This window comes from Lacerta agilis, chromosome 12 (genome assembly GCF_009819535.1).
Source record: "Lacerta agilis isolate rLacAgi1 chromosome 12, rLacAgi1.pri, whole genome shotgun sequence".
Lineage (NCBI taxonomy): Eukaryota > Metazoa > Chordata > Lepidosauria > Squamata > Lacertidae > Lacerta > Lacerta agilis.
In genome coordinates this window covers 29,980,329-30,001,209 of record NC_046323.1, presented here as the reverse complement: position 1 = coordinate 30,001,209, position 20,881 = coordinate 29,980,329, and the positions used below count along the sequence as shown (strand labels likewise).

Below are 20,881 nucleotides of genomic sequence, written 5' to 3'. Positions count from 1 at the left end.
AAACTGGTTAAATTACATGTTTGCTGCAGCTCAGTGCTTAAATCAGAGGCATGCTCAGCATCACTATTTCTGCTGTGTAGCTTTAAAGAAGGGGAAGCTCTGCAGCAAAGATAAAATCCTACTGAGACACCATATTTACTGTACGTTGCCTTGTGCTTTCTGTCTGCTCTTGCCTTTTCCTTGCTTCCTGTGTCAGTGTTTCTCGACAAAAGTTATGCTTGAAAACCGAGAAGAGCTCCTCATGGAACTGTCATGGTGGCAGCATTTGCTTTTAACTCACTAGCTGTTAAGTAGGTGGTTACATAGCAAGTCCTCGTGTTTCTGAAGCTACAGCTGTGTTCACCTGAGCTGCATAAAGCAGCACTATTAGACAAGCCCCCGCAACTGATCGTGGTCTGTGCAGTGGGTCATAGCCACTCTCCTTACCAGGGGCGCCGACTTGTCCCCCACATTGAGGGTGTGCGGCCAAGTGACGCATCATATAACACCATCCGGCATGTGCCGGGAGGGGGCAGGACGTGCAGAGGGCAATCTTTGTGCTTGCTCATCCCAGCTTCTGCCTGGCTCCTGGGCTGCAGGGCGGGAGCTGGGGCGCACAGAGGGTGCCCGGCAGGGGGTGACGACCCCCTCAATATTGGGGGGGCACTGCCCCCTGCCCAAACATATTGGGGGAGCTGGTGCCCCCTCTGCCCCTTATACCCGGCACACCAGCTCCTGACACCAGCATGGTTGTTGCTTACCTAGATAGGACTGGGGTGGGGATAAGGCCGGGGCTATGCCAATGAAAGTGAGACCATCCACCTGACACTACCACCAGTGCATCCACATGAACCCACCTCCTCAGCCCCATCCATGTAAGCAGCAGTCATGCCAATGTCGAGAGGACAGCTCCTTCCCAGCACAAAACCTCTCCATTCTTAAAAGTCTTCATGGAAAAGGACAAACATTGGACAAATGGCTCAAAGCAGTGGCAGTGGCAGAGATATTTAGGAAAGGAAATACTGTTAAGGTCCAGACTATGCTTGATCCTATCGTCTAACTCCCCCCCCCCATCCGCCACCACCCACACTTTTACTCAAATTCAGCAGCAGGCAAAATCACCAGTTTTCATGGGAAATAATAGAGTCAGAGTGCTTAGTCACCCAAGCCATATTTCACGTAAGTCTCTCCCTAGGAGCTGTTGCTAGGCCAGCAAGTCCAACAGATGTGGCTGTCACGCTCAGAAAACACACCTGGGGTGATATAAGGCAGTGGCGAGAACAGGCACAGCATCTGAACCTTCCACCATCCCACTCCTTTGTAGGTCTGAAAACTGTGTGTGCGATAGAAAGGGGGGCAGGGAGAGAGATTTTGGATCAGGAAAGCTGTTCAGGGGAAATCAGTTGAGCACCACAGCCACGATTGTGTGAGCAAATAGGCCGCCACACCTCCCATTCTGCACGCCTGCATTATTTGACTAAATGAAAAAGTGTTGGGAGGTCTTCTTTCATCTCTAGTTCGGCCCAAAGCCTGACATTGGAGGCTTCCAGGACTACGAAATGAAAAAAACTAAATTTCAGGGCATGCGCAGGAGGTTGTCTTCAAAGGAGCCTCCTGGAAAGACGAAAGTGTCGTGACTCAATGTTCTTTGTGTTTTACAAACATCACAAAATAAAGAAACTTGCCATAACATGCAGAACTTACTGATGAAAACTAATGCTTAAAATTCTCCTTTGTATTTTAGCCAGAAATATTACCGTATTCATTATGTTTTTGGAGTATGCTACAGCCAAACGCTAAATTTAATATATGAATGCTTTTTCTGTTTCAGTTCCCCTTTTAAGTTTCACCTTCAAAACAGATATGGGTTTATGTATGGTTGACATAGCCCATTGCTGGTTTTTAAGAGTATGTGGCTTGTTTGTTTTCAATTAACCTCAAAAGCTTCATGAATATCTTGATTTTGGGGGTTTATCTGTTTTGTCTGTCTGTTTGCTAGTTTTAACTGCATTGTTGCTGTTGTTTTTACCCTGGCGTATGCCATTGCAGGATTCCTCTAATGGCAATTTGGATGAATTTTACCAAATGTACATATCACAAAGTGCTCTGTTGGGAATCGCTCCTCGTTACTTGTCTTTGCTATAAAATGTGATGTGTTGCTCATTGCATTGATAAGGGGCAAAATGTCTGTTTTGTGTTCATTTTGATCGTTGAGCTATGCCTATCTTTCAGATAATCAGCGCGGTTGTCGCACAAAACATGGGGAACTGATTAAATTGTTTGATAATATACAAAGTTACCGTCAGAAGGAAAGGAGCAATGACTCCATGAATCTCTTTGATGCTGATCGCAAGTGTGGGGGTGGGGGGGACGACTTCCTTTCTGGCTAGGGACACACACACCCCTTACAAAAAGTTAATTCTATGTTGTGGTCAAATAACAGCTTATCCTAATGGTAAAATTCTGTATATCATAGAGATCAGGAATTTCTGAGGATTAGCATTTCCAGGCCTTGGGATGCTTCATTGGATCCTGCGTTTCTGCTGGGTCACATTATTATTCCAAACCCATCTTCTGCCTCATTCCATTTCATTTATTCTCAGGGAGAAATTGCAGTCCCCACTGGTGGACATCATTTTTCAGTTGCAGCTATTTTATTCTCCAGGAATGCCCTGGAATGGCACAGCTAAAGTGTTGGGGGTGGAGATGGCAGACAGCAACGGGACTCTTGCTATCATTTACATTAAAAAGAGAGAATTCTCCCTGCTACTCCTGGTGGCCAGCCTGCTTCCAGCAACCCCTTTTAAAAAATAATCATCCACTCCCTCCCCCCCACCCCCGTGCGCTAAAAAATCAATCTTTTGGCAGCCCATTTTCATGCACACACAAACCCAAATTCTAGCCAACAACTGTTATCTGTCAAGAGCTTTCAGCTCAACATTATCTGCAACTGCAATCCAGGTGTGCAGAAAGCTCTGTCTTCATCACTTGCAGATAATGGCATTACATTTCATTTTTCAAGACACTGTAAAGAGGAACACTTTGAGTTTCCTTTCATACTCCACAGTATGTGAATTATCACAACCATTCCTGAGCTGTACGTGCTCAGCAGGGTGAAGCCAGTTCATTTGGACATTTAGGCCTATTCTCCGCCATTTGACTGATGGGTTTGGTTTTCTTCTTTGTCTCCTTACAGAATTTCGCTTTCAATGACGACTTCAGTCCCAGCAGCACCAGTTCAGCCGATCTGAGCGGTTTAGGGACAGAACCGAAAACCCCAGGATTTTCACACTCCATAGCACTGTCATCTGATGAGGTATCCATAGCAGGAAATAACTCCTGTGCTCCCCATGGATTAGTTAATAGGCTAACAGCTCTTGGCTGAATTTAACTTTGCGGGGGAAATACTTTTTTATGACTGCAGCTCACAATCAGAAACACCACAGGATGTGTCTGTTGGTGGACTTGAACAAAAAGTTCAGTGCACTCCTCATGCCATTTGTTACGGCCTAATGCATTTTGAGTCAAAGACTAAATGTGAAAACTGCTTAGGACATCATATATCCTATAAAATCATAGCCCTGTACATAAATTCAAGGCACAATGCATAGTGTTGGTGCTTCCCTTTAAGGCCCCAAACAGCCTTGACCCTGTATACCTGAAGGAGCGTCTCCACCCCCATCGTTCAGCCCGGACACTGAGGTCCAGCTCTGAGCACCTTCCGGTGGTTCCCTCACTGCAAGAAGTGAATCTACATGGAACAAGGCAAGAGGGCCTTCTCAGCAGTGTGCCCCCCCCCCCGAACGCTCTCCCATCCAATGTCATAACTATACAACTGAAGGCAGCCCTGCATAGGGAAGTTTTTAAAGACTGGTGTTTTGTTATGTTTTTATATCTGTTGGAAGCCACCCAGAGTGGCTAAGGCAACCCAGTCACATGGGCAGGGTACAAATAATAAAATTATTATTATTATTATTATTATTATTATTATTATTAGGCAGAATTCCAGCCAACTGTATTAAATTGCAACTACATAAATGTAATCACATAGGGTTGTATGAAATGCAAGGCCTACTCAGAGTAGATCCATTGGAAATATTTAAAAAACGGCTAATTTCGGTCCATTAATTTCAGTGGATCTACTGTAAATAAAATTTAGATGGCTCATATATACAGTCGTACCTTGGATCCCAAACGCCTTGTGAGTCAAACGTTTTGGCTCCCAAACGCCACAAACCCGGACGTTTGATCTTCTTGCAGTCCATGGGACTCTCAGGAGTCTCCTCCAGCACCATAATTCAAAAGCATCAATTCTTCGGCAATCAGCCTTCTTTATGGTCCAGCTCTCACTTCCATACATTACTACTGGGAAAACCATAGCTTTAACTATACGGACCTTTGTCGCTCATTGATTGCGACCCTAATTAGTTACGTGACATTTTGTGCCGTCTCTTTTTACACACAAATCTTGTCCCTCGATACCCCCAGGCCTAAACACTCTGTAGAGAAGAAAGGCCACACAAACTAACTTCCCATGGTGAAACTGTGTTTAATACTGTGCTGTTTCCCAAAAGAAACTATATTCAGGATTTAAGTGTGTTAGAGCATCAGCTGCTGCAAGCCAAGTACGATTGAGCCTTTTAGTGGGAAGCATGTTCAACTGGGTGTTAAAAGGCAATCACTTTTCCTGCCTCTTCCATGCCCCATACATACTCTAAATCATATGGATATTGGGGTAACCTATGGGTGGCTTCCTACTCCCAAGGATGGTTCAGGTTAGGAGTTATAGCCAGGCGCAATCAAGACCTCCAATGTTAAATAGCACTGACCCCAGATAGTAACTTGTAACTTCTTGCCCTATTAACTCATGAGTTGGGGGGAAATTCCAGATCTGTTGATCTCAGCAAAGGTATATAACTATAGGTCAGTTGAAGATTTCAGCCACTAGAACCATCATGGCATCTCCCTCCTATGCTAAACAAATGTTCAGGCAAATCCCGCTTATTTGAATGCATGGGTAACTAATACTAGCTCAATTATATCTTAGAAAAATAGTGATTGTTGCCACATTGTTGTCCTCAGCAGGTTCTCAGTGATCCGCTAGTTACTTAAACAGTTGTACACGTTCTGTATTTGTATCCATAATGTGTTCTTTCCCATTTTCTTTATTGCTGACTCAGAGCTTGGATATGATTGATGACGAGGTGAGAATTATAATGAGATATTTTGCAGAGGGTTGTACCAAGAGGTATATAGCCATTTCTTTTCTTTCCCATCGGCACATTTGCTTTTGGGTAGCAGATTGCGGGATTGAAGTGCATGCCTGCCACTCTTCCCTCACCCTCAAGCCCCCCCACCACCACCACCACAATGCTAATACTTCTTCTCCTTTGAAAACTCTTTTTTTGTGTGTCGGGGAATTTTAAAAGGCACAGTTAGATCCTGGGACATAAAGGCCGGATTGGCAGTAAGTATGGACCAGACAACAGAAAACTGCTTTTTCATACAACCTAAAATTATTGCATGGAATTGGCTGCCATGAGATGGAGGAGTGATGGCCACTAGAGGGAGGAAGAGGATTTTACCTTTATATTCCACCTTTCCTTCAGGAAACTCAAGGTGGCACACAGGGTTCTCTCCCTCCCCATTTTATACTCACAGCAACCCTCTGAGGTAGGTTAGGCTAAGAGACTGTGACTGGCTCAATGTCCCCCAGTGAGTGTCATGACTGAGTCGGGATTTGAACCCTGGTCCCCCAGATCGCAGTCCAACACTCTAACCTCTACATGTTGGTTTATGCAAGGTTGTGGAGGGTAGAGTCTTATCAATGGCTACAAGCAATGACAGTTGTATGCCGCCTTCAGGTTCAGAGGCAGTGTGCCATGGAATACATTGGGTGATGAATATTACCTTCATACCCTGCTTTTGGACTTCCCAGTGGCACCATGTTGGCCACTGTGGGAAACTGGATGCTAAACTAAATGGGTCTTTGGTTTAACCCAGCATAACTTTTTTCCCCTTGTTTTGTGATTCATGTTTGCATGGTTCCCTGGTCACTGTCTCATCTGAAGGGAAGCTGCCATTCTCAGATGTATGCAGTCCAACAGAGGAACTCTCACGACTTAACCTGTGCTACTGACTTGTGCAATGTGGTGCTTTATTGAAATGTGCCCTCTCATGGCAACAGTTGGTATGTGCCACTTCTGGATGAGCTCCCTGATACGGTAAATACCATCTCCCACCACGAGAAGGCCATATTCAAACGAAATCTTTTGCCATGCCAAATTTACTTGTCTTAAATCAGCACATATCAACTTTGAGATGAAAGTAAAACAATAGTTAGTCCTTTGGTTCTCAGTATACCAAAGGGGGCTCTTCCAGATGCTTGGGCTGCTCTCCAGGCAGTGTGAAGCCATTGAAACTTAGGCCAGGAGAACCCACTCAGTTTGTCAGACAACAGTTTATCAGCTCCACTTCATTTTTTAATGCTTTGTATCTGTCGCACTAGATGGGCTTTTTGAAGTTTGTGGACTCCCAACAAGCCAGTTTTTGTGGTCTTCCATATGGCTAGGCACATTGGGTATTTGAGTGCCATCAGAAAGTGTGCTGCTGTGATGCCTTTCTCGTGAAACGATGATGCCACCTTCGCACACCTGATCTTTGAAATATGCTCGTTACAGATCCTTGATGATGGACAGTCTCCCAAGCACAGCCAGTCCCCGAATCGCGCCTTTCAGGAATGGAGCGTGCAACAGGTTTCCAATTGGCTAATGAGCCTGAATCTAGAACAGTATGCCCCTGAATTCACTGCCCAAAATATAAACGGAGAGCGCCTCGTTCAGCTGGATGGCAGTAAGCTTAAGGTAATTGCCTCTCACTGTGGCAAACAAGATTCAGAATTCTGTTTGTGCCCAAGGGATCTGTTAGCGGGAAATATTTGTCTTGAATGCCAAAAAATAAAATAAAAATATTCTTCCCACTAACAAAAGCCCACACTGGCAAGTAACAAATAATGGAAGCAGTGCGAGTTGCTGGAGATTCTGATTATGCTGCTGATATAATAACAGTTGGAGCCCTGAATACATCATTATCTCTGAAAATAAAGCCCTGGGTGCACTGTACTCGGTGTTAAAAGTTAATGGGCAGTTTTCAATATACCAGGCTTAATTTATTCTGTATACCAAAAGTGTTCTCTTTTTTTTAACTTGAAAAAGGACAGTGCTAGAGCACGAACAAAATGGCCTAAGTGGCCTGGGGTTTTGCATCTTTGGCCAAATTATTAGTGATTTTGGTTGTATCACATTTCACTTTGTGCCATGCAACTGCCTCTGCTTGCAGTGTTAATTTTGTACCATTAATGTAGGGAAATTACCAAGGAAATAGTCACAGGTCACTTCAAATGTAGAAAATGGAGTTGTAATAATATGTATTATTGTTACTGTGTATCACACACACACACACGAAGGTGAGTTCTATCTTCCATAAAAATAGGCAGACCCAGAAGGCAGCTTCTGGGGGCCCAGCAAGGCTCACCAGGCCAACGCTTGCCCTGGGCCCTTCACATTGGGCAGTTGGATCTGTGAGCCTGAACTTTAGTTTCCCACAATGCCCTGTAGTCAGGCACCCCCAAAGCACTGTGGGAAATTAAAAACGATGGCTCCCAGCTAACCCTTGGAATGCTGCCATCAATGCCACTCTTAGGGGGACGCATCAACGTAAAAGAGGGCCCTTACCCATTTTGGCTAGGGCTCTCTTAACCTGGGGCCACCCCTGTAGATATAGATATGTGTACATACATACATATACACACATTCATTCGCCCCCTTAGGCACACGTACCCTTTGGGTCTTTAAACTGCTCCCCATACAGCAGCATCAAAAGGCGCTTGTACATGTCAGCTTACCCACTACAACTGGCACCATACTTGGAAGCAAATCAAGGAGTAGCTCATTAAACACGTTCTTGCTGGGCTTTGCAGCAGCTATTTGCTAGGGAGATGTCGTAGTTGTTATTCCCCCTCATGCTGATCCTGCTAGTGTTTTTGGAAAAGCAGTGATCAGCCTAAGGGATCGCTTCTGGCAACATCTGGCTTTTAGGCACCTGGAACCCTCACTTGGCAGGCCGTCACTCTAGAGCAGCGCAGTCCCAGTGGGGGAAAGCAAGCGTTCAAATGCACCTTTCATGTCCCGTACTCATTAGGTGAGAGCAGCTCACACATGCAGGACTAATTTAAACCAGTCTTGCTGATGAGTAACAACTGGGAGGTTTCGTATAGGGACTGGTGCTCAGTTCAGGATATGCAAGGCTATAAGCAAAGGCAACAGGGGCTGCCTTTATGGGGACCATTGCATTTATACTGTGGACTGAGGAAGCTTGCATGCAGTCAAACTTTGCACTAGTCCTTTTTTGTACACACCAGGCAGAAGACACAGGTGTGAGTTAGCTATCCCTCTTTTTGTCGAATGAGGGTGTCAAGCTGGACTCTTCTCCACCCAACTTAAATGTTTAGAAGGCGCTACTACGAATTAAACCGTTGCTCTCTTTTCTTTCCTTGACATTAGGCCCTTGGCATGACATCTTCCCAAGACAGAGCTGTCATTAAAAAGAAAATTAAAGAAATGAGAGTGTCTATAGAGAAAGCTCGCAAAGCTCAAGAGAAGATGGAGAAGCAAAGGGAAAAACTTAGGAAGAGAGAAAAAGAGCAGCTTCAGAGGAAGCCCCGGAAGCCGGAGAAGCGCTCGCCAGATCCAACAGAGGGAGCTAATGAGCAGTGATGAATGAGAGTTGATGAATATTCTATTAGGAACCGGGGAAGAGGCTTTCAGGGAAGAAACTCAAAAAGCGAGTCTTGTTTTCCTTCCCTACCTCCTTGTCTTCATTACACAGAGCTCTGTACTCATATCTGAGGCTTTAACTAGAATAAATAGGGGAAATGAACACTGTGTAGCTACACTTTCCTGCAGTTGGTGGACATGCTGGTACTTTTGATCTACTCAGCCGGCCGCTAGCCGTGACTGCACTTTGCATTTTCTCATACCTGGGCTGGGCAAACCAAGTCTGGGCCAGCATTCGGAGCCTTTCCCTTTCCCCACCCCCACTCCATCCTCTCAATTGCCCTCCTTTGCATCGTGCTGGTTGTGCCCGGCCCCTTCCGTAAATCGGCATAGGACACGGTAGGACGCAGCTTGCTGCACTATAAACTTGGAAGATTGCCCCCCAGAAACGGGCGGCGCTTGAGAAGCTTTCACCGGACCCGTGAAAGCGTGCAAACCGGAGTCGACCTGCGTATCAGTTATTGTTTGTTTTCACGGGAACAGCCGCCCCTGCTTTGACACCTCAATCTCCCAAATCTCTGAAGTGGGGCTCTGTTCGCAGCGATGCTCAGACAGGTGATGCTGGCTTCATCCCTACAGCCATGGTTTCAAGACTTGAAACAATACAGTGGAGATGACAGGCAGCAGAGTCCGTGCCCTTCCTGCTCATCAGAGAGGGAGGCAATCCTCTCTCTCTCCCCCCCCCCCTTTCCCTTGTGAACTACACAGCGGTTTTGCTCAAGAAGGAAGCAGGGCCTTAACTTGCTATTATGAGAGCAGAGAGTAACATTTACCCTCTTAGCATGCGGGTGAGGATGGGTTTCTAATACTAGGTTGGGCTTGTGCTAGAACTTTGGAAGCCAGTTTTCCCTTTGTTTTCCTCGGGGTCAGGGGGGGTGTCCCTAGCTACTCCTACCTGTAGCATGCTATATGAGATTCCTTTTTTTTTTTTTTACTGATAGTGGACGGAAAACTCTTGTTTCTTTTCTAAGGAATATGCCCCACCCATTTTCAGCATAGAGCATTGGGGGGGGGGGCTGATGAGGGGCAAGGGGTGGATGGGAGCAAGTATGAGACTGGCTGGTTGCAGACCTGGGATTTGACCTGCTGAAATTGACTTGCAGAATGAACACTAGTTAAGGCTAAAATGTGTACTTAAGAGAGGGGGGGAGGGAGGGAGAGAGATGCCAATTAAGACAATGTGAGTTTCAAAATTAAATACTGTTAGTAGAATGATGCAGGGGAGAAGAAAGTGAAAAGGAATCCCGGTATTGCAATCGAGACTTTTCAGTAAATGTTGCACAACAGCCTCATTTCCCTTTGGGGGCATTGCACAGATGCAGAGGACCTGATTCCAGCCACCTGTTCTGTGGTTAATTCATTTTTGGTTAGCTCTTGGTGCTGCCTTTCACAGAACTAGGGACTAAGGTTCAACAGGCAGACAATTGGGCTCAAATGGTGAATGCAATTAAAGGGATTCTGTTAATCATTTATACATTTTAGCTGTATACATTTTAGCTGCCGGATTTACTTGAAAGCCTACCTGGGCTTCTCATTGGAGTGCTGCTAGCAAGTCCCGTCACATTGTCGTTTCAGCCATGACAGTCTCTCCCCCCCCTTTTTTTCTTTTGTACATGCTTCGCTGCATGTGGCTCATCTCTCAGATGACTTTCTGCATCCCCACAAGCCAGGTGCAGGTTTTTTTTTCATGTTTCCGATACAACATTTGAACTGAAAATCTGCAGCTAGAATAACAAAGCTCAGCAGTCAAGGACACAGTTTTAGATATATTGATGCTTTGGGGGAGGTCATCACACCCCGTATGACTCTGGAGAGAGGGCATTTTTAAAAAAATACTTCTCAAGAGGCAAATTCAATAGAAAACTCAGATGAAAATCTGGTCAGACTAGTGTTATTTGGTTTATTTTAAGAGTTTAAAAGGTTTTGTTTAGATAAAAAAGATTATCTGGGAGAAACTGGAGATGTACTATTTTTAGCTATGAATGCATTAAGGTTAAATGCATTAGATGCCCATTTTCTCTTTTAAGTTATGTTTACATGCTTGTAATTTAAACTGGATGTATATACTAGTAACTTCTATGACCACATTCCTCTGCTTTACATTATTTATATCCTCTCTTTTGTTTTTCTAAGATCCCTGGGGGACTATATTGCGTTGTATATTGATTTTTTGCATCCCTGCTGTTTAGGACCATGTAAATTGGGTTTTATCGCCGCAGATAACTACTTTTGATTTATATCCTGTAATTGTTCTCTTTCTTCGTTTATTGCTTGGTGGCAATTTGGGAATTGAGCACTGAATTTTAATCTGTTTTTTTTTTTTAAAGTGAAAGTGGTCAAAATGTAAAAGGAAAAAAAAGACACTCCTAAAGAACTACAGTTAAGAAAGAAATGCATAAAATGCAAATGGGGGAGCATATTTGAAGCAGAACAGAGGAAGCAAGGGGAGGGTTCTCCTGCTCATGGACATGAGGCAGCTTTTGCTTGTTCCTCTTTCTGCTCCTCCTCTTCTAAACATTTCTGAAATGCTCCTAAAAGTGTTTCCAATCTTTTATTTAAAAGGAGATCAGAAGGGTATTTCCAATGTCATAGGAGAAGCGGTCCTGGCATGAGCATTGCTGGAGCTTGTTTCTCAACAGTTTTCAGCCCGGCAACCATAGCTTCTTCCCCTCCTTGCCTTTCAAATGGTAGGAGAAGATGCGCTGCACAGACCTTGCCCTTTGCCACTCACCTACGGAAGACACAGCCAGCCAGCATGGACCAGGCGTCGGCAAAGACATGCTCAGTTGTCTGGGCTCCCCTTGTTTGCAGCCAAAGTGAGATGTGCTCCTAGGAACTGTAAGCCGCCTTTAGTGTTCAGATGACAGTCAAGAGCGTTTGGTCCATACGGTATACTGGAACTGGAGAATGGGGCACTTCTTCTTCCCCTCGTTATTAGCTCAGATTTTGCCAATCCCGAGCATTCCCCAGACCTGTAATAAAAGTACACTGATCTCTGGAGCATACCCCAGAGCTGGGGTGGGGGTGTTGCACTGACATTTAGCCGTGTTTGCCCCCAAAGTGTGGGCTCCACCTGAGTTCCTTCTCTTGCTCATTCCATTAGACAGGGCTCAGCCACAGCACACCGATTCAGCAGCTTCCCACCTGCTTTGTAACCGCCAAGGAGGGCTGCTACATATTTTGGTTATAATCCAAACCTTCAACAATTTGCATTCTCCAGTAGGGTAGTGTTGTTAGCAGCCGGCAAAGTTAGGTGCTTAACCAAGCTCCCTGCAAACTAAAGATTCCAATGCAGGAATGAGTGTTTGGGCAGTACAAGGGGGGGCAGTCTGCAGGGGCAGGACCCACTCAGTTCATGCAGTCCAAACTCAGTCGGAACCTGATAAAAAAAACAATGCTTTGCAGTGTTCCCAACCGCTGCCTGGCCACCTCCTGTGTTGTTTGGGTTACCCACTTGCAGTCTGGGAAGAGGAAAGGCCCTACAGAATATGTGGGAAATGAGGTAGCCTAAGGGCTTCATCCTGCCTGAAGTAGGTGGTGAAGCCATCGCCTGTCACAGTGTTCTGCACACTGGAGCCTTCATATCTGTGTGCATCTATCCCTCTGGGGCAGAAGCATTGCTGGCCTGCACACATGCAGAAGGATCCCCCTTATGCAAAGTCTGTGATGGTTGGGCGGTAAGTCACTTAAGAAGAGAGAAAAGGACTTTCCACTGCTGTTCTTTTTCATTGCACTAGTCTCGCGTTTGGTTAAACAGGACTGTGAGACTGAAGACCCAAAGAGAGAAACGGGTTTGCTACATAGCTAGTGTGTCTTTTGAAGGCATCATTGTATGACACTTTGCACTAGTTTGTTGACCCACGCGTTAAGAGGGAAAGCTCTTAAAAACGGGGTATGTACGTTTTAGAAGGTCTTTCTTGAGTACAGAAAGGGGGTCGGAGGTGACGGTGGGTGATAATAATTTTGTTGCCATCGGGAGGTTGCCCTTCCGTCTCTGCCTTCAGTGTGATAACATTCTTGTTTCCCTTTTAATTAATGCTTAGGATCCCTTTCTGCATCTCACTTTCAAGATGTTGCCCAGCTCCTTGAAAGTCTCTCCCCTGCATAAACATGATTTGTATGAATGCTTAACACCGAATGACCGCCAAGTCAGACACACAAACTGAGAGCTGTTTCCAGAACGTTGTCAGGTATAATTGAGAATTAGTGCCATTTATTTAACATTCAGACCAATATGTTTTGTGATATAGGAATAAATCCTCTAGGTTTCTCTTATTTATAACCATAGAAACAGTACTTAAAGCTGTGCCTCAGCAGGAGAAAGTATGGATTTGTTTCTCTCTTCCTAAGTATGGGGCGGGGGACCCCATCAGCAAACTTGTTTCTTTGCGAAGAATGCTGGAAAGAAGAAAAAGAGACGTTTTCTCAAGACTGTGTTCATTTGCGTAGTTTGGAAGTTTCTGCTAATTTAAGGAAATTAGTACGTAAACAGAGGGTATAGAGTTGATTTTGGACTTATTTTTCATTGAATCAAAATAATGAGATGTTCAGCAAAACTGGAATGTTTTCAGAGGTGAACTGTTTTGAAAACAGACTTGCGTGTGCCCATTTTTGCGCACAGATATATGTGGCTTCGGAAGTCGGGCATGGAGCCTGAAACATATAGGCAGCCCACAAGAGGGTGCTAGTCAAGCAGACCCCAAGGAAAATGACTCTTCACCACAAGGCAGGAAAGAATTTGACTCTGGGCCTAACCTCTTGCATGTTAAGCAAGTGAAATGGTTGTCCGTTAAAACATTTTATAGTTGAGGGACCACAAGATTTTAAACAGAACGTTTTCTTAAAACTTCTATTTCCCAGTGTTTTCTCTGGATGTCTTTATGCATGTTGTTCTTTTGGCAGAATCAATTTAGTAGAGATTTGCTATTAAGAAGAAATCACTTCTTTTGGATATTTTGTAAACTGTATGCTTGAATTCTATTGGAAAGGTTTGAGTAGTTTTTCCGCCAAGCCGGATTGTGACTTGGCCAATCAACACTTGCAATTGTCGAGTCATTCGCATACTTCACAGTCCCTTTGGGTTGATGGTTTCTCCTCCTCCCCCTTTATTTCCATTGCATTCCTCTGACGCTGAAAAGATGGCAATTTGAAACGCTGTGATGCCGCTATTGACCTGGGCACAAGAAGAGTCAATTCTCATAACTGGAAAAAGAAAGTAGACCTTTGTAGGTTTTGAGTATAAGGTGCATGCATCTTATTTAGAACGTGAAGTTCCTTTTCTGCAAATAGTGGTTGCTTCTTTCATCTGGATGTTTGTGATGCACCACACCTCTCCACTTATTTTAGTGCACTTCAAATAGCCATTTTTCTTAGTATCCTCATAACGCTGTGAAGGCAACATCAGAGGATGCAGAATACGAGGGGGATACCGATGCTGGATCTCCCCCTCCTGGAAACTGGAGCACTTTTCTCATGGAGTTACAGTATGGTCTTCAGCTATTGACCTAGGCTAGGGATGGGGAAGCTTTCCAGTCACTCCCATCATCCCTGACCACTGGATACACTGACTGGGGTTGATGGAAGCTGCATCTGGAGGGCCATAGGTTCTCCACCGATGACTCACGACTTCTGATTTTATCTTCACAGTGCAGGAAGGAGTTCCTACACCCTATAGGGAAAGGTTCACACGCTCTTTCCTGCACAACTACCAGTGAAACAAATGGCTTGAAGCAGCGGTGCTTGGTGAATGAGCCTTTGGCTATAAAAAAAATAATCATCTTTGATTTCAGAAGGCTGGGGCAGCTCCTGGGGTTAGCATTCAATGGACATTGATGGAGCCTTGAGCTTACTGTGAACACCCCTAGCTGCACAGGGCCACAGCTAGATAGGAAAAGGATAACTCGGAACTACTGAAGTAGACCCCAGAAGAAGAGCAAAAAAGCCAATTTAAAATTCCAGCAAAACCGCTAAATGGCAATGACCCCAGGAAAAACTTGCCCAGCCAGAAATATTTCCCTTGTCAGTTTGTCACTTTAGCTCTTGCTTTTGTAAGTAGTTTTTGCATTCATAACTCCAATACAAAGCATTGTTGGCTTAGCTAGTGTTGCATCTGGCTAAAACAAGACAGCCCAAAGCCACCCTCAATAAGTGCACTGTGTGACCCCATTGCTTTGAAACAAGAGTGTTGGCTTGTCAGTCAAAGGGGAGGGGGAGGGGGAACTGTGTGTTGGGGAGGTGTTAATGTATGAATTGCATGTTATCCTGGTATTTTAGTTTATTTTTTTAGTTTTGTACATCTAGGTGTCAAATCATCTGCATGGAAGATGCTGCTGCAATGCCCTGTCTGAGTTTGTATGCTTGTGCTTTCTTAATTTGTCCTTCTTTTTCAAAAGATTTAACTTCCCAGGAAAAAAAACAACATCTCCTCTCTACGTTTAGTTACTTGGAGGCATTAAGATAAAAATAAGAACAAAAAATAATAATAATCCAGTTGCCCTTCGTATTCTTACAGATTCTTTTTTTAAAAAGAAAAAAACTGTGATTAATTTGTTAGTGTATATAAACTTATTGCCAATGAGTATTGTTGTTAGACAACGGATGCAATAAATGAAATACTGAAACTCCTCGGTGAGATTGTGTTTTGTCCCCACCAGCTCACTGCAGCTCTGGGGAAGGCTAGGCCCACAAGCGTGGTGAAATTTGCATGCAGCAAAGGGGGAAAGGAAATGCTGAGTTCTGTCTCGGAAAGCACCCTGGGCTTCTTAGCATTAACCCTTAGCTGGCACTAGAGCATGATATAATTAATCTCAGGGTCGTGGGTTCAAACCCCACATTGGGCAAAAGAATTTCTGCATTGCAGAGGGCTGGAGCAGTTGACCCTCACGGTCAGCCCTCCAAACTACAATTCTATGAAATGAGTTCTATGTCTGAGCCTCTGTTTGAATTCCTGCAGTGGCCTGGAATGAGCCCTGCATGGAGCACTCTGGAGCATTGTGGGACACTAAAGCATCAGATCCCAGCCACCCTTTGAGCATTGCTGCTACTAGGCTTTATTTCACTTGGGTCAAAGACCCAGTTTGGAACACACATTTGCATAAGCACACACAGGCTGGGAGCCTCTGGAGTTTTCACCCAGGGCAAAAGAAAACCTAGCTATCTTCCCCTCTGCCCATAGCTATGGCTCTGAGGGGCCGTAATCTTGGAACACTTTGTTCAGCCCACCCTCCCTCCTCAACATGGAGCTTGCCCTGCATGGAATACACACATATACCATTTTTAAGAGAGACAGGCTATTGAGTCACTGTAGCGTCACTAGATCAGTGTGGGAGACATGGGGAAAGGAGGAGTTTGAAGCCTTTGCCCCCCATTCTGGTCCTGCTCAGAAATCTCTCCCAAGCATATTTCAAAAAGTGAAAACCCGGACAGAACAGTTAAGTTTTGGGTTTTTTTTAAAGGTTTTTTTTTTTTTAGTTTTGCCCAAAGTTGTTGAGCTCCTTTTTGCAAGATCTCAAGAAGAAGAAAAGGTTTTTGAGCTTGTTGTTGTCGTTCAGTCGTGTCCGACTCTTTGTGACCCCATGGACCAGAGCACGCCAGGCATGCCTATCCTTCACTGCCTCTCGCAGTTTTTGAGCTACTCTTACGGAAATTCACCAAAATCTACACTTCTGACATGGGCTGCCATAGGTCGACTTTTCTGGACGTTTCAATGATTTCCGCCTGGACACTGTTTCCGACAGCCAGATCCCAGCAACGTCTGGGAAATTCTGGATTTATGGCAGCCCTATCCAACCCCCCATGACAGATGGACCATGGGTCATCAGGGCTGTGTGGAGTGTAAGCCAATCAGGAAGGAGTAGAGTGTTAAAAGTTAGGACCTGACAATTAAACTGACCAATAGGGTTGAGTTGGGTCTTGGCTAGGGATTAGCTGGGTGGATAGGGCAGGGCAACCCAGATTATTTCTCTGAGGAGAAGGAAAATATTCTAGAAGGGGCTGCAAGTGTTTTACTGACTTAGAGCAAAATAGCCATTTTAGGAACAGGTTTTTAAGTGCCAGCGTTAAAGTTCTTAATTTCTTGTAAAGTGATTTTGACTGAAGCTCAGTGTTGTGCCTTAGCGGATTAACCACCAAGCTTTAACCCTCATTGAGTATGCATAAATAAACTTGGTTTTGTTTCCAATGTGCCTCACCCCTGCTTTGATCCCCTAGTAGAGAAATGCTCACAAGTTTTCCTTCCACATTATTCAGGGTTCTTGCTGTTTGATATTAGTAAACACTACCACAGACAGGGGACCTCTAAATTGTTACTGACAAGGAGTGTTGTCAAGCAAATCATGTTACCTCACTCCCATTTATTGAGGGAATTGGCCAGCCCCCCCACAAAACAGGTAAACACTCCTCTTCCACACATCATGGTCCTGATCCAGTTTGGGGCTCCTTAACAGTGACTATTTTTTAAGTTTTTCAACTGCGCAGCGGCAAATTATGTGAGAAGTATCATATCAAAAAGGCCCCCTCCCCTCAGAATTACCTGGTACAAGCTTGTGTTTGTTCACCTGTGTCGAGTCAAAAACAGCCTCCAGTCACATGGCCATGGGCCTACCTTATGCAGCATAACACCAAAGGAGAGGAGGAGGCCTCTATGCTTTCACCTCAGGCTCTTTGGAGTACTCAGAAGTTGACAAGTACATTTTGCTGGGGTTGAAAATTCCCACAGCTGCGTAATGGTTTTCCTTCAAACGGGAAAGCTTTTCACAAGTTTGAAAAAAAACACCACAAGGCTTAGGACTTCCTCAGTGGCATGAATGTTGTGATGTGTGCCTCTATATGCTGTATCTGAGGCCTCCTTAAAACCAGATTCTTCAGCTGCCTTCACCAACTGACTCAAACCTGACTTTACAGTCCCTCACCCCAACTAAAAGATGACAGCCTTGGCTCTAAATTTAGAATTTAATATTGCACTTACTTACCGAGCAACTTTAAACCAATTTCAAAGTAGCTGGGCAACAAATGTTCTTTCGGTCTGCCAAACAAACCCCATGCTTTATAAGCAAAACTGCCTCAGGGAAGCTTGGCTGAAATCAGCCCTGCCCAGCTGACTTAAAAGCTTGGCATGAAAGTAAAAAAGCAAGGCTGCAGCAAATACCTGAAGTGCCCGTTCCAGCAAGACCAGAAGGTTTAAGGGTAGGATTAAAGTGTTTGCATAGGCAGGTCCCTCTACCCACTTGCTTGCTATTCAAAAATCCGCTTATATGCATGTAAATAATTCTGCAGAAACCTTGCTATATGCTCCACAGATCCAGACAGCCAAACAGCCAACTTCCTTTGTTTGCGCTTTGCTAGTCAGTGGCAGCCATTTTCTGGTGGAAACCATGGAGAGGGTGAGGGAGCAAGATCAGACAAATCAGTAAGCAGGATAGATTGGACAAATCATCCCACCCCCCTTGGCTGCAGCCATTTCAAGAAGAAACCATGAAGAGGGGCAGGGGGAAGAAATCAGACAAATCCCGCATTAGAAGTATTTCCATAGGAAGTAGTGGAAATCATGGGATTCATTATCCAAATGCTTGCCTAACAAACAGTTTCCACAGAACGCGTTGTGTTTGGTAAGCAACACCTATGTGTACTTTCATTGTCCGCTAATCCTGCCAACACTTAAAAGTTCAAACTGGTTCTGTTGTCCTAGTTCCCCTAGAAATCCTGCGGGTTATAAGACTACGAAGGTGTTGACAAAGTGGCAAAGTTTCTCCGTGGCAAAGTTTCTTTCGGAAGTCAAAAAGAAACGTAGATCACCAAGCTCGAGACAAAACAAAATGACCGCCTCGGTTTCTCTCTCTTTTGTGGTTGGCTGTCTTAACTGTGTTTTGTTCTGAAATTGTTCTATGGGTCTTTGGACCACAATAAAGGTTTGTTACTATTAGCTGGGGCAGTTGGATAGGCATTCTGTTTTGTTTCCAAATGGCTTGAAACTATCTCCCATCCGTAGAGCACTACAGACAAAGACACACTCAGGAACACATTTGAGTGTGTATTTTGATGCAACTGATCATACATAACTGGAGCTAAATTGGAGTGAAGATACAGCACTGGTGGGCAGAAAAAGCACCAGCATAAGGCAAGATGGAGAATATCAACTAGTTGCCTAGAGTGTGTGGGTGCATTCCCCCTTTCCTTTCTGACTAAGGGCACTGTGAGAGCTTTCTTTGCTATAATTATATGGCCAACTTTAATTGGCAACTGCATGTTGCTATGACATCCTCTTTTCTCTATGTGATCCCCAATTGGCTGGAATACCATAGGGAAGACGTCTTCTAAAGTTTTATTTTAAAAATTGCACCAAAGCAGCAGCAAATCAAGCAAGCAACGACCGAGGAGAGGCAGAGAAAACTCGCAAACGGAACAGCAGGGAAGGAAGTTGCGAAGACCTCCCCCCCCCCCCACATTATCAATTCTCTCAGCAAAGACTGAAGCCCATCAAAATTCAGCACCACTAAGAAGAGGCAATTACAGCTGCAGTTCAGAATATGTACGGTAACCACTTCATCAGTTCAGTTGAAAGCTGCCCAAATGATAAGGGAAGACTCCGTCAAAACTCACAAAAGGAGGCAGTGTCTTAATATCTCCAAACATTGCTCACAATGCCTCTCTGCAGCGAACCTTAACTCTTGATAGATGTAGAAAATAGCTACAGTGACTTCAGAAAGGCCAGCAATGAAGACAACTCACTAGTAGAAGCAATTGAAATAAATAAATAGAATTTTTTTTAAAAAAAATTGTCCAGTAACACCTTATAAACCAACTAAGTTTCTTCTGGGTATAAGTGCTACTGGACAATTAAAAAATATATATTTTGATTGCGTCAGACCAACACGGCTACCTACCCGAATAGTAGAAGCAGTAATTGAAAGACAACATTTTTAGCCTGTTATAGAATGTATTATCATTCTAGCAATGCACTAGGAAACTGGGGAGAAAGCTATTTAAACAGAACAAGTTAGGATATGTTGATCGTCATGCAAAGAACATGCTAGTAGAGTGGGAGGTTTGTTGTAAATATGGCCACATTTTCAGAGATAGTGGAGCAGGGGATTTTTTAGCCCATGGGCAGCATTCCCTAATGAGCAACCTCCCAGAGGGTTATATGCCATCCAGAGGTGTCTGCATGTGCTGAACCCATCTCTCCCTACAGGCATGCAAGCAGCTGGACCACAGTTCAAGGACATATCACACACGGCAAAAGCGCTTGAGAAGCAGTACAGCACAGGGCCAGTGAGGAGTCTAACAAAGGGAGAGGCAGCAGGATCTCAAGGGCTGGAGGTGAAAAAGGCTTGGATGGACGGACACATTTGGTCCATGGGCTTGAGGTTCCTGACCCCTGCCATACGGTGATGGGCAACCCAGTAGCTTTGAGATTGTCTTTCAGAGACTGCTGTGATTGCAGTTTTCATAGGATGCATTTGGCTGAGATCAGCACAACCCAAAAACGTTTTGAGAAATTGTTTATTTACTTTATTAAGAAACCTAATTGACTTGATCTATGCAGTTGAGCAATTCATTTGGCAGCCAACTTTTAAGTTAAAAATCAGCCTCTGCGATAAGAGTAGAACATACTGCAATATCCCTGTATTATACCCCTTGCATAAAGTTGATTGCATAGGTGACAGTTTGTTCTAGGCTCTGTGCCAGGTTATTGCCAGGCTACTGCTAATAAGGTGAGGAAGAATTTCTCCTTCTCACCTGCAAAAGGAAAGGAGAAGGGAAAAACCAACAGACTTCTACCCTTCGAAAGACATTACCCAGCTTCTTCTGCTGCTGTTTGAAGACACAGATTATATCCAATGAGCAAACTGCCAGTGGGACAAACACTTTCTGTACTTGTGAACTATGAAGTGAGCGCAAGCTGTGCTTTGGGGCTGAAAAGGTGGTGCTTGGGCAAGAACCCATTATACGGTCAGCCCACTGGGTCCATCTAGCTCAGCAGTGTCTACACTGAATGGCAGCATCTCGCCAGCATTTCAAAACTGGGAAATCTCCCATGCTTACCTGGAGATGCCAGCAATCAAACCTGG

General features: G+C 44.5%; 1 protein-coding gene across 10 annotated transcripts in view; it reads left to right on the top strand.

Annotated features, from left to right (window-relative positions):
* Positions 1-8,916, top strand: part of PPP1R9A (protein phosphatase 1 regulatory subunit 9A) — a 133,429-nt gene extending 124,513 nt beyond the window's left edge. For 7 of the 10 annotated variants that reach the window (XM_033166130.1, XM_033166131.1, XM_033166134.1 and 4 more), the window contains 4 exons: positions 3,176-3,295; positions 5,160-5,183; positions 6,660-6,842; positions 8,541-8,916. In XM_033166130.1, the coding sequence (XP_033022021.1) occupies positions 3,176-3,295; positions 5,160-5,183; positions 6,660-6,842; positions 8,541-8,753 (540 nt within the window). In that variant the 3' untranslated portion in view covers positions 8,754-8,916. The remainder of the gene's footprint in view (positions 1-3,175; positions 3,296-5,159; positions 5,184-6,659; positions 6,843-8,540) is intronic. The other 3 variants (XM_033166133.1, XM_033166138.1, XM_033166136.1) reach the window with 1 other exon arrangement.
* The last annotated feature ends 11,965 nt before the right edge of the window (positions 8,917-20,881 follow it).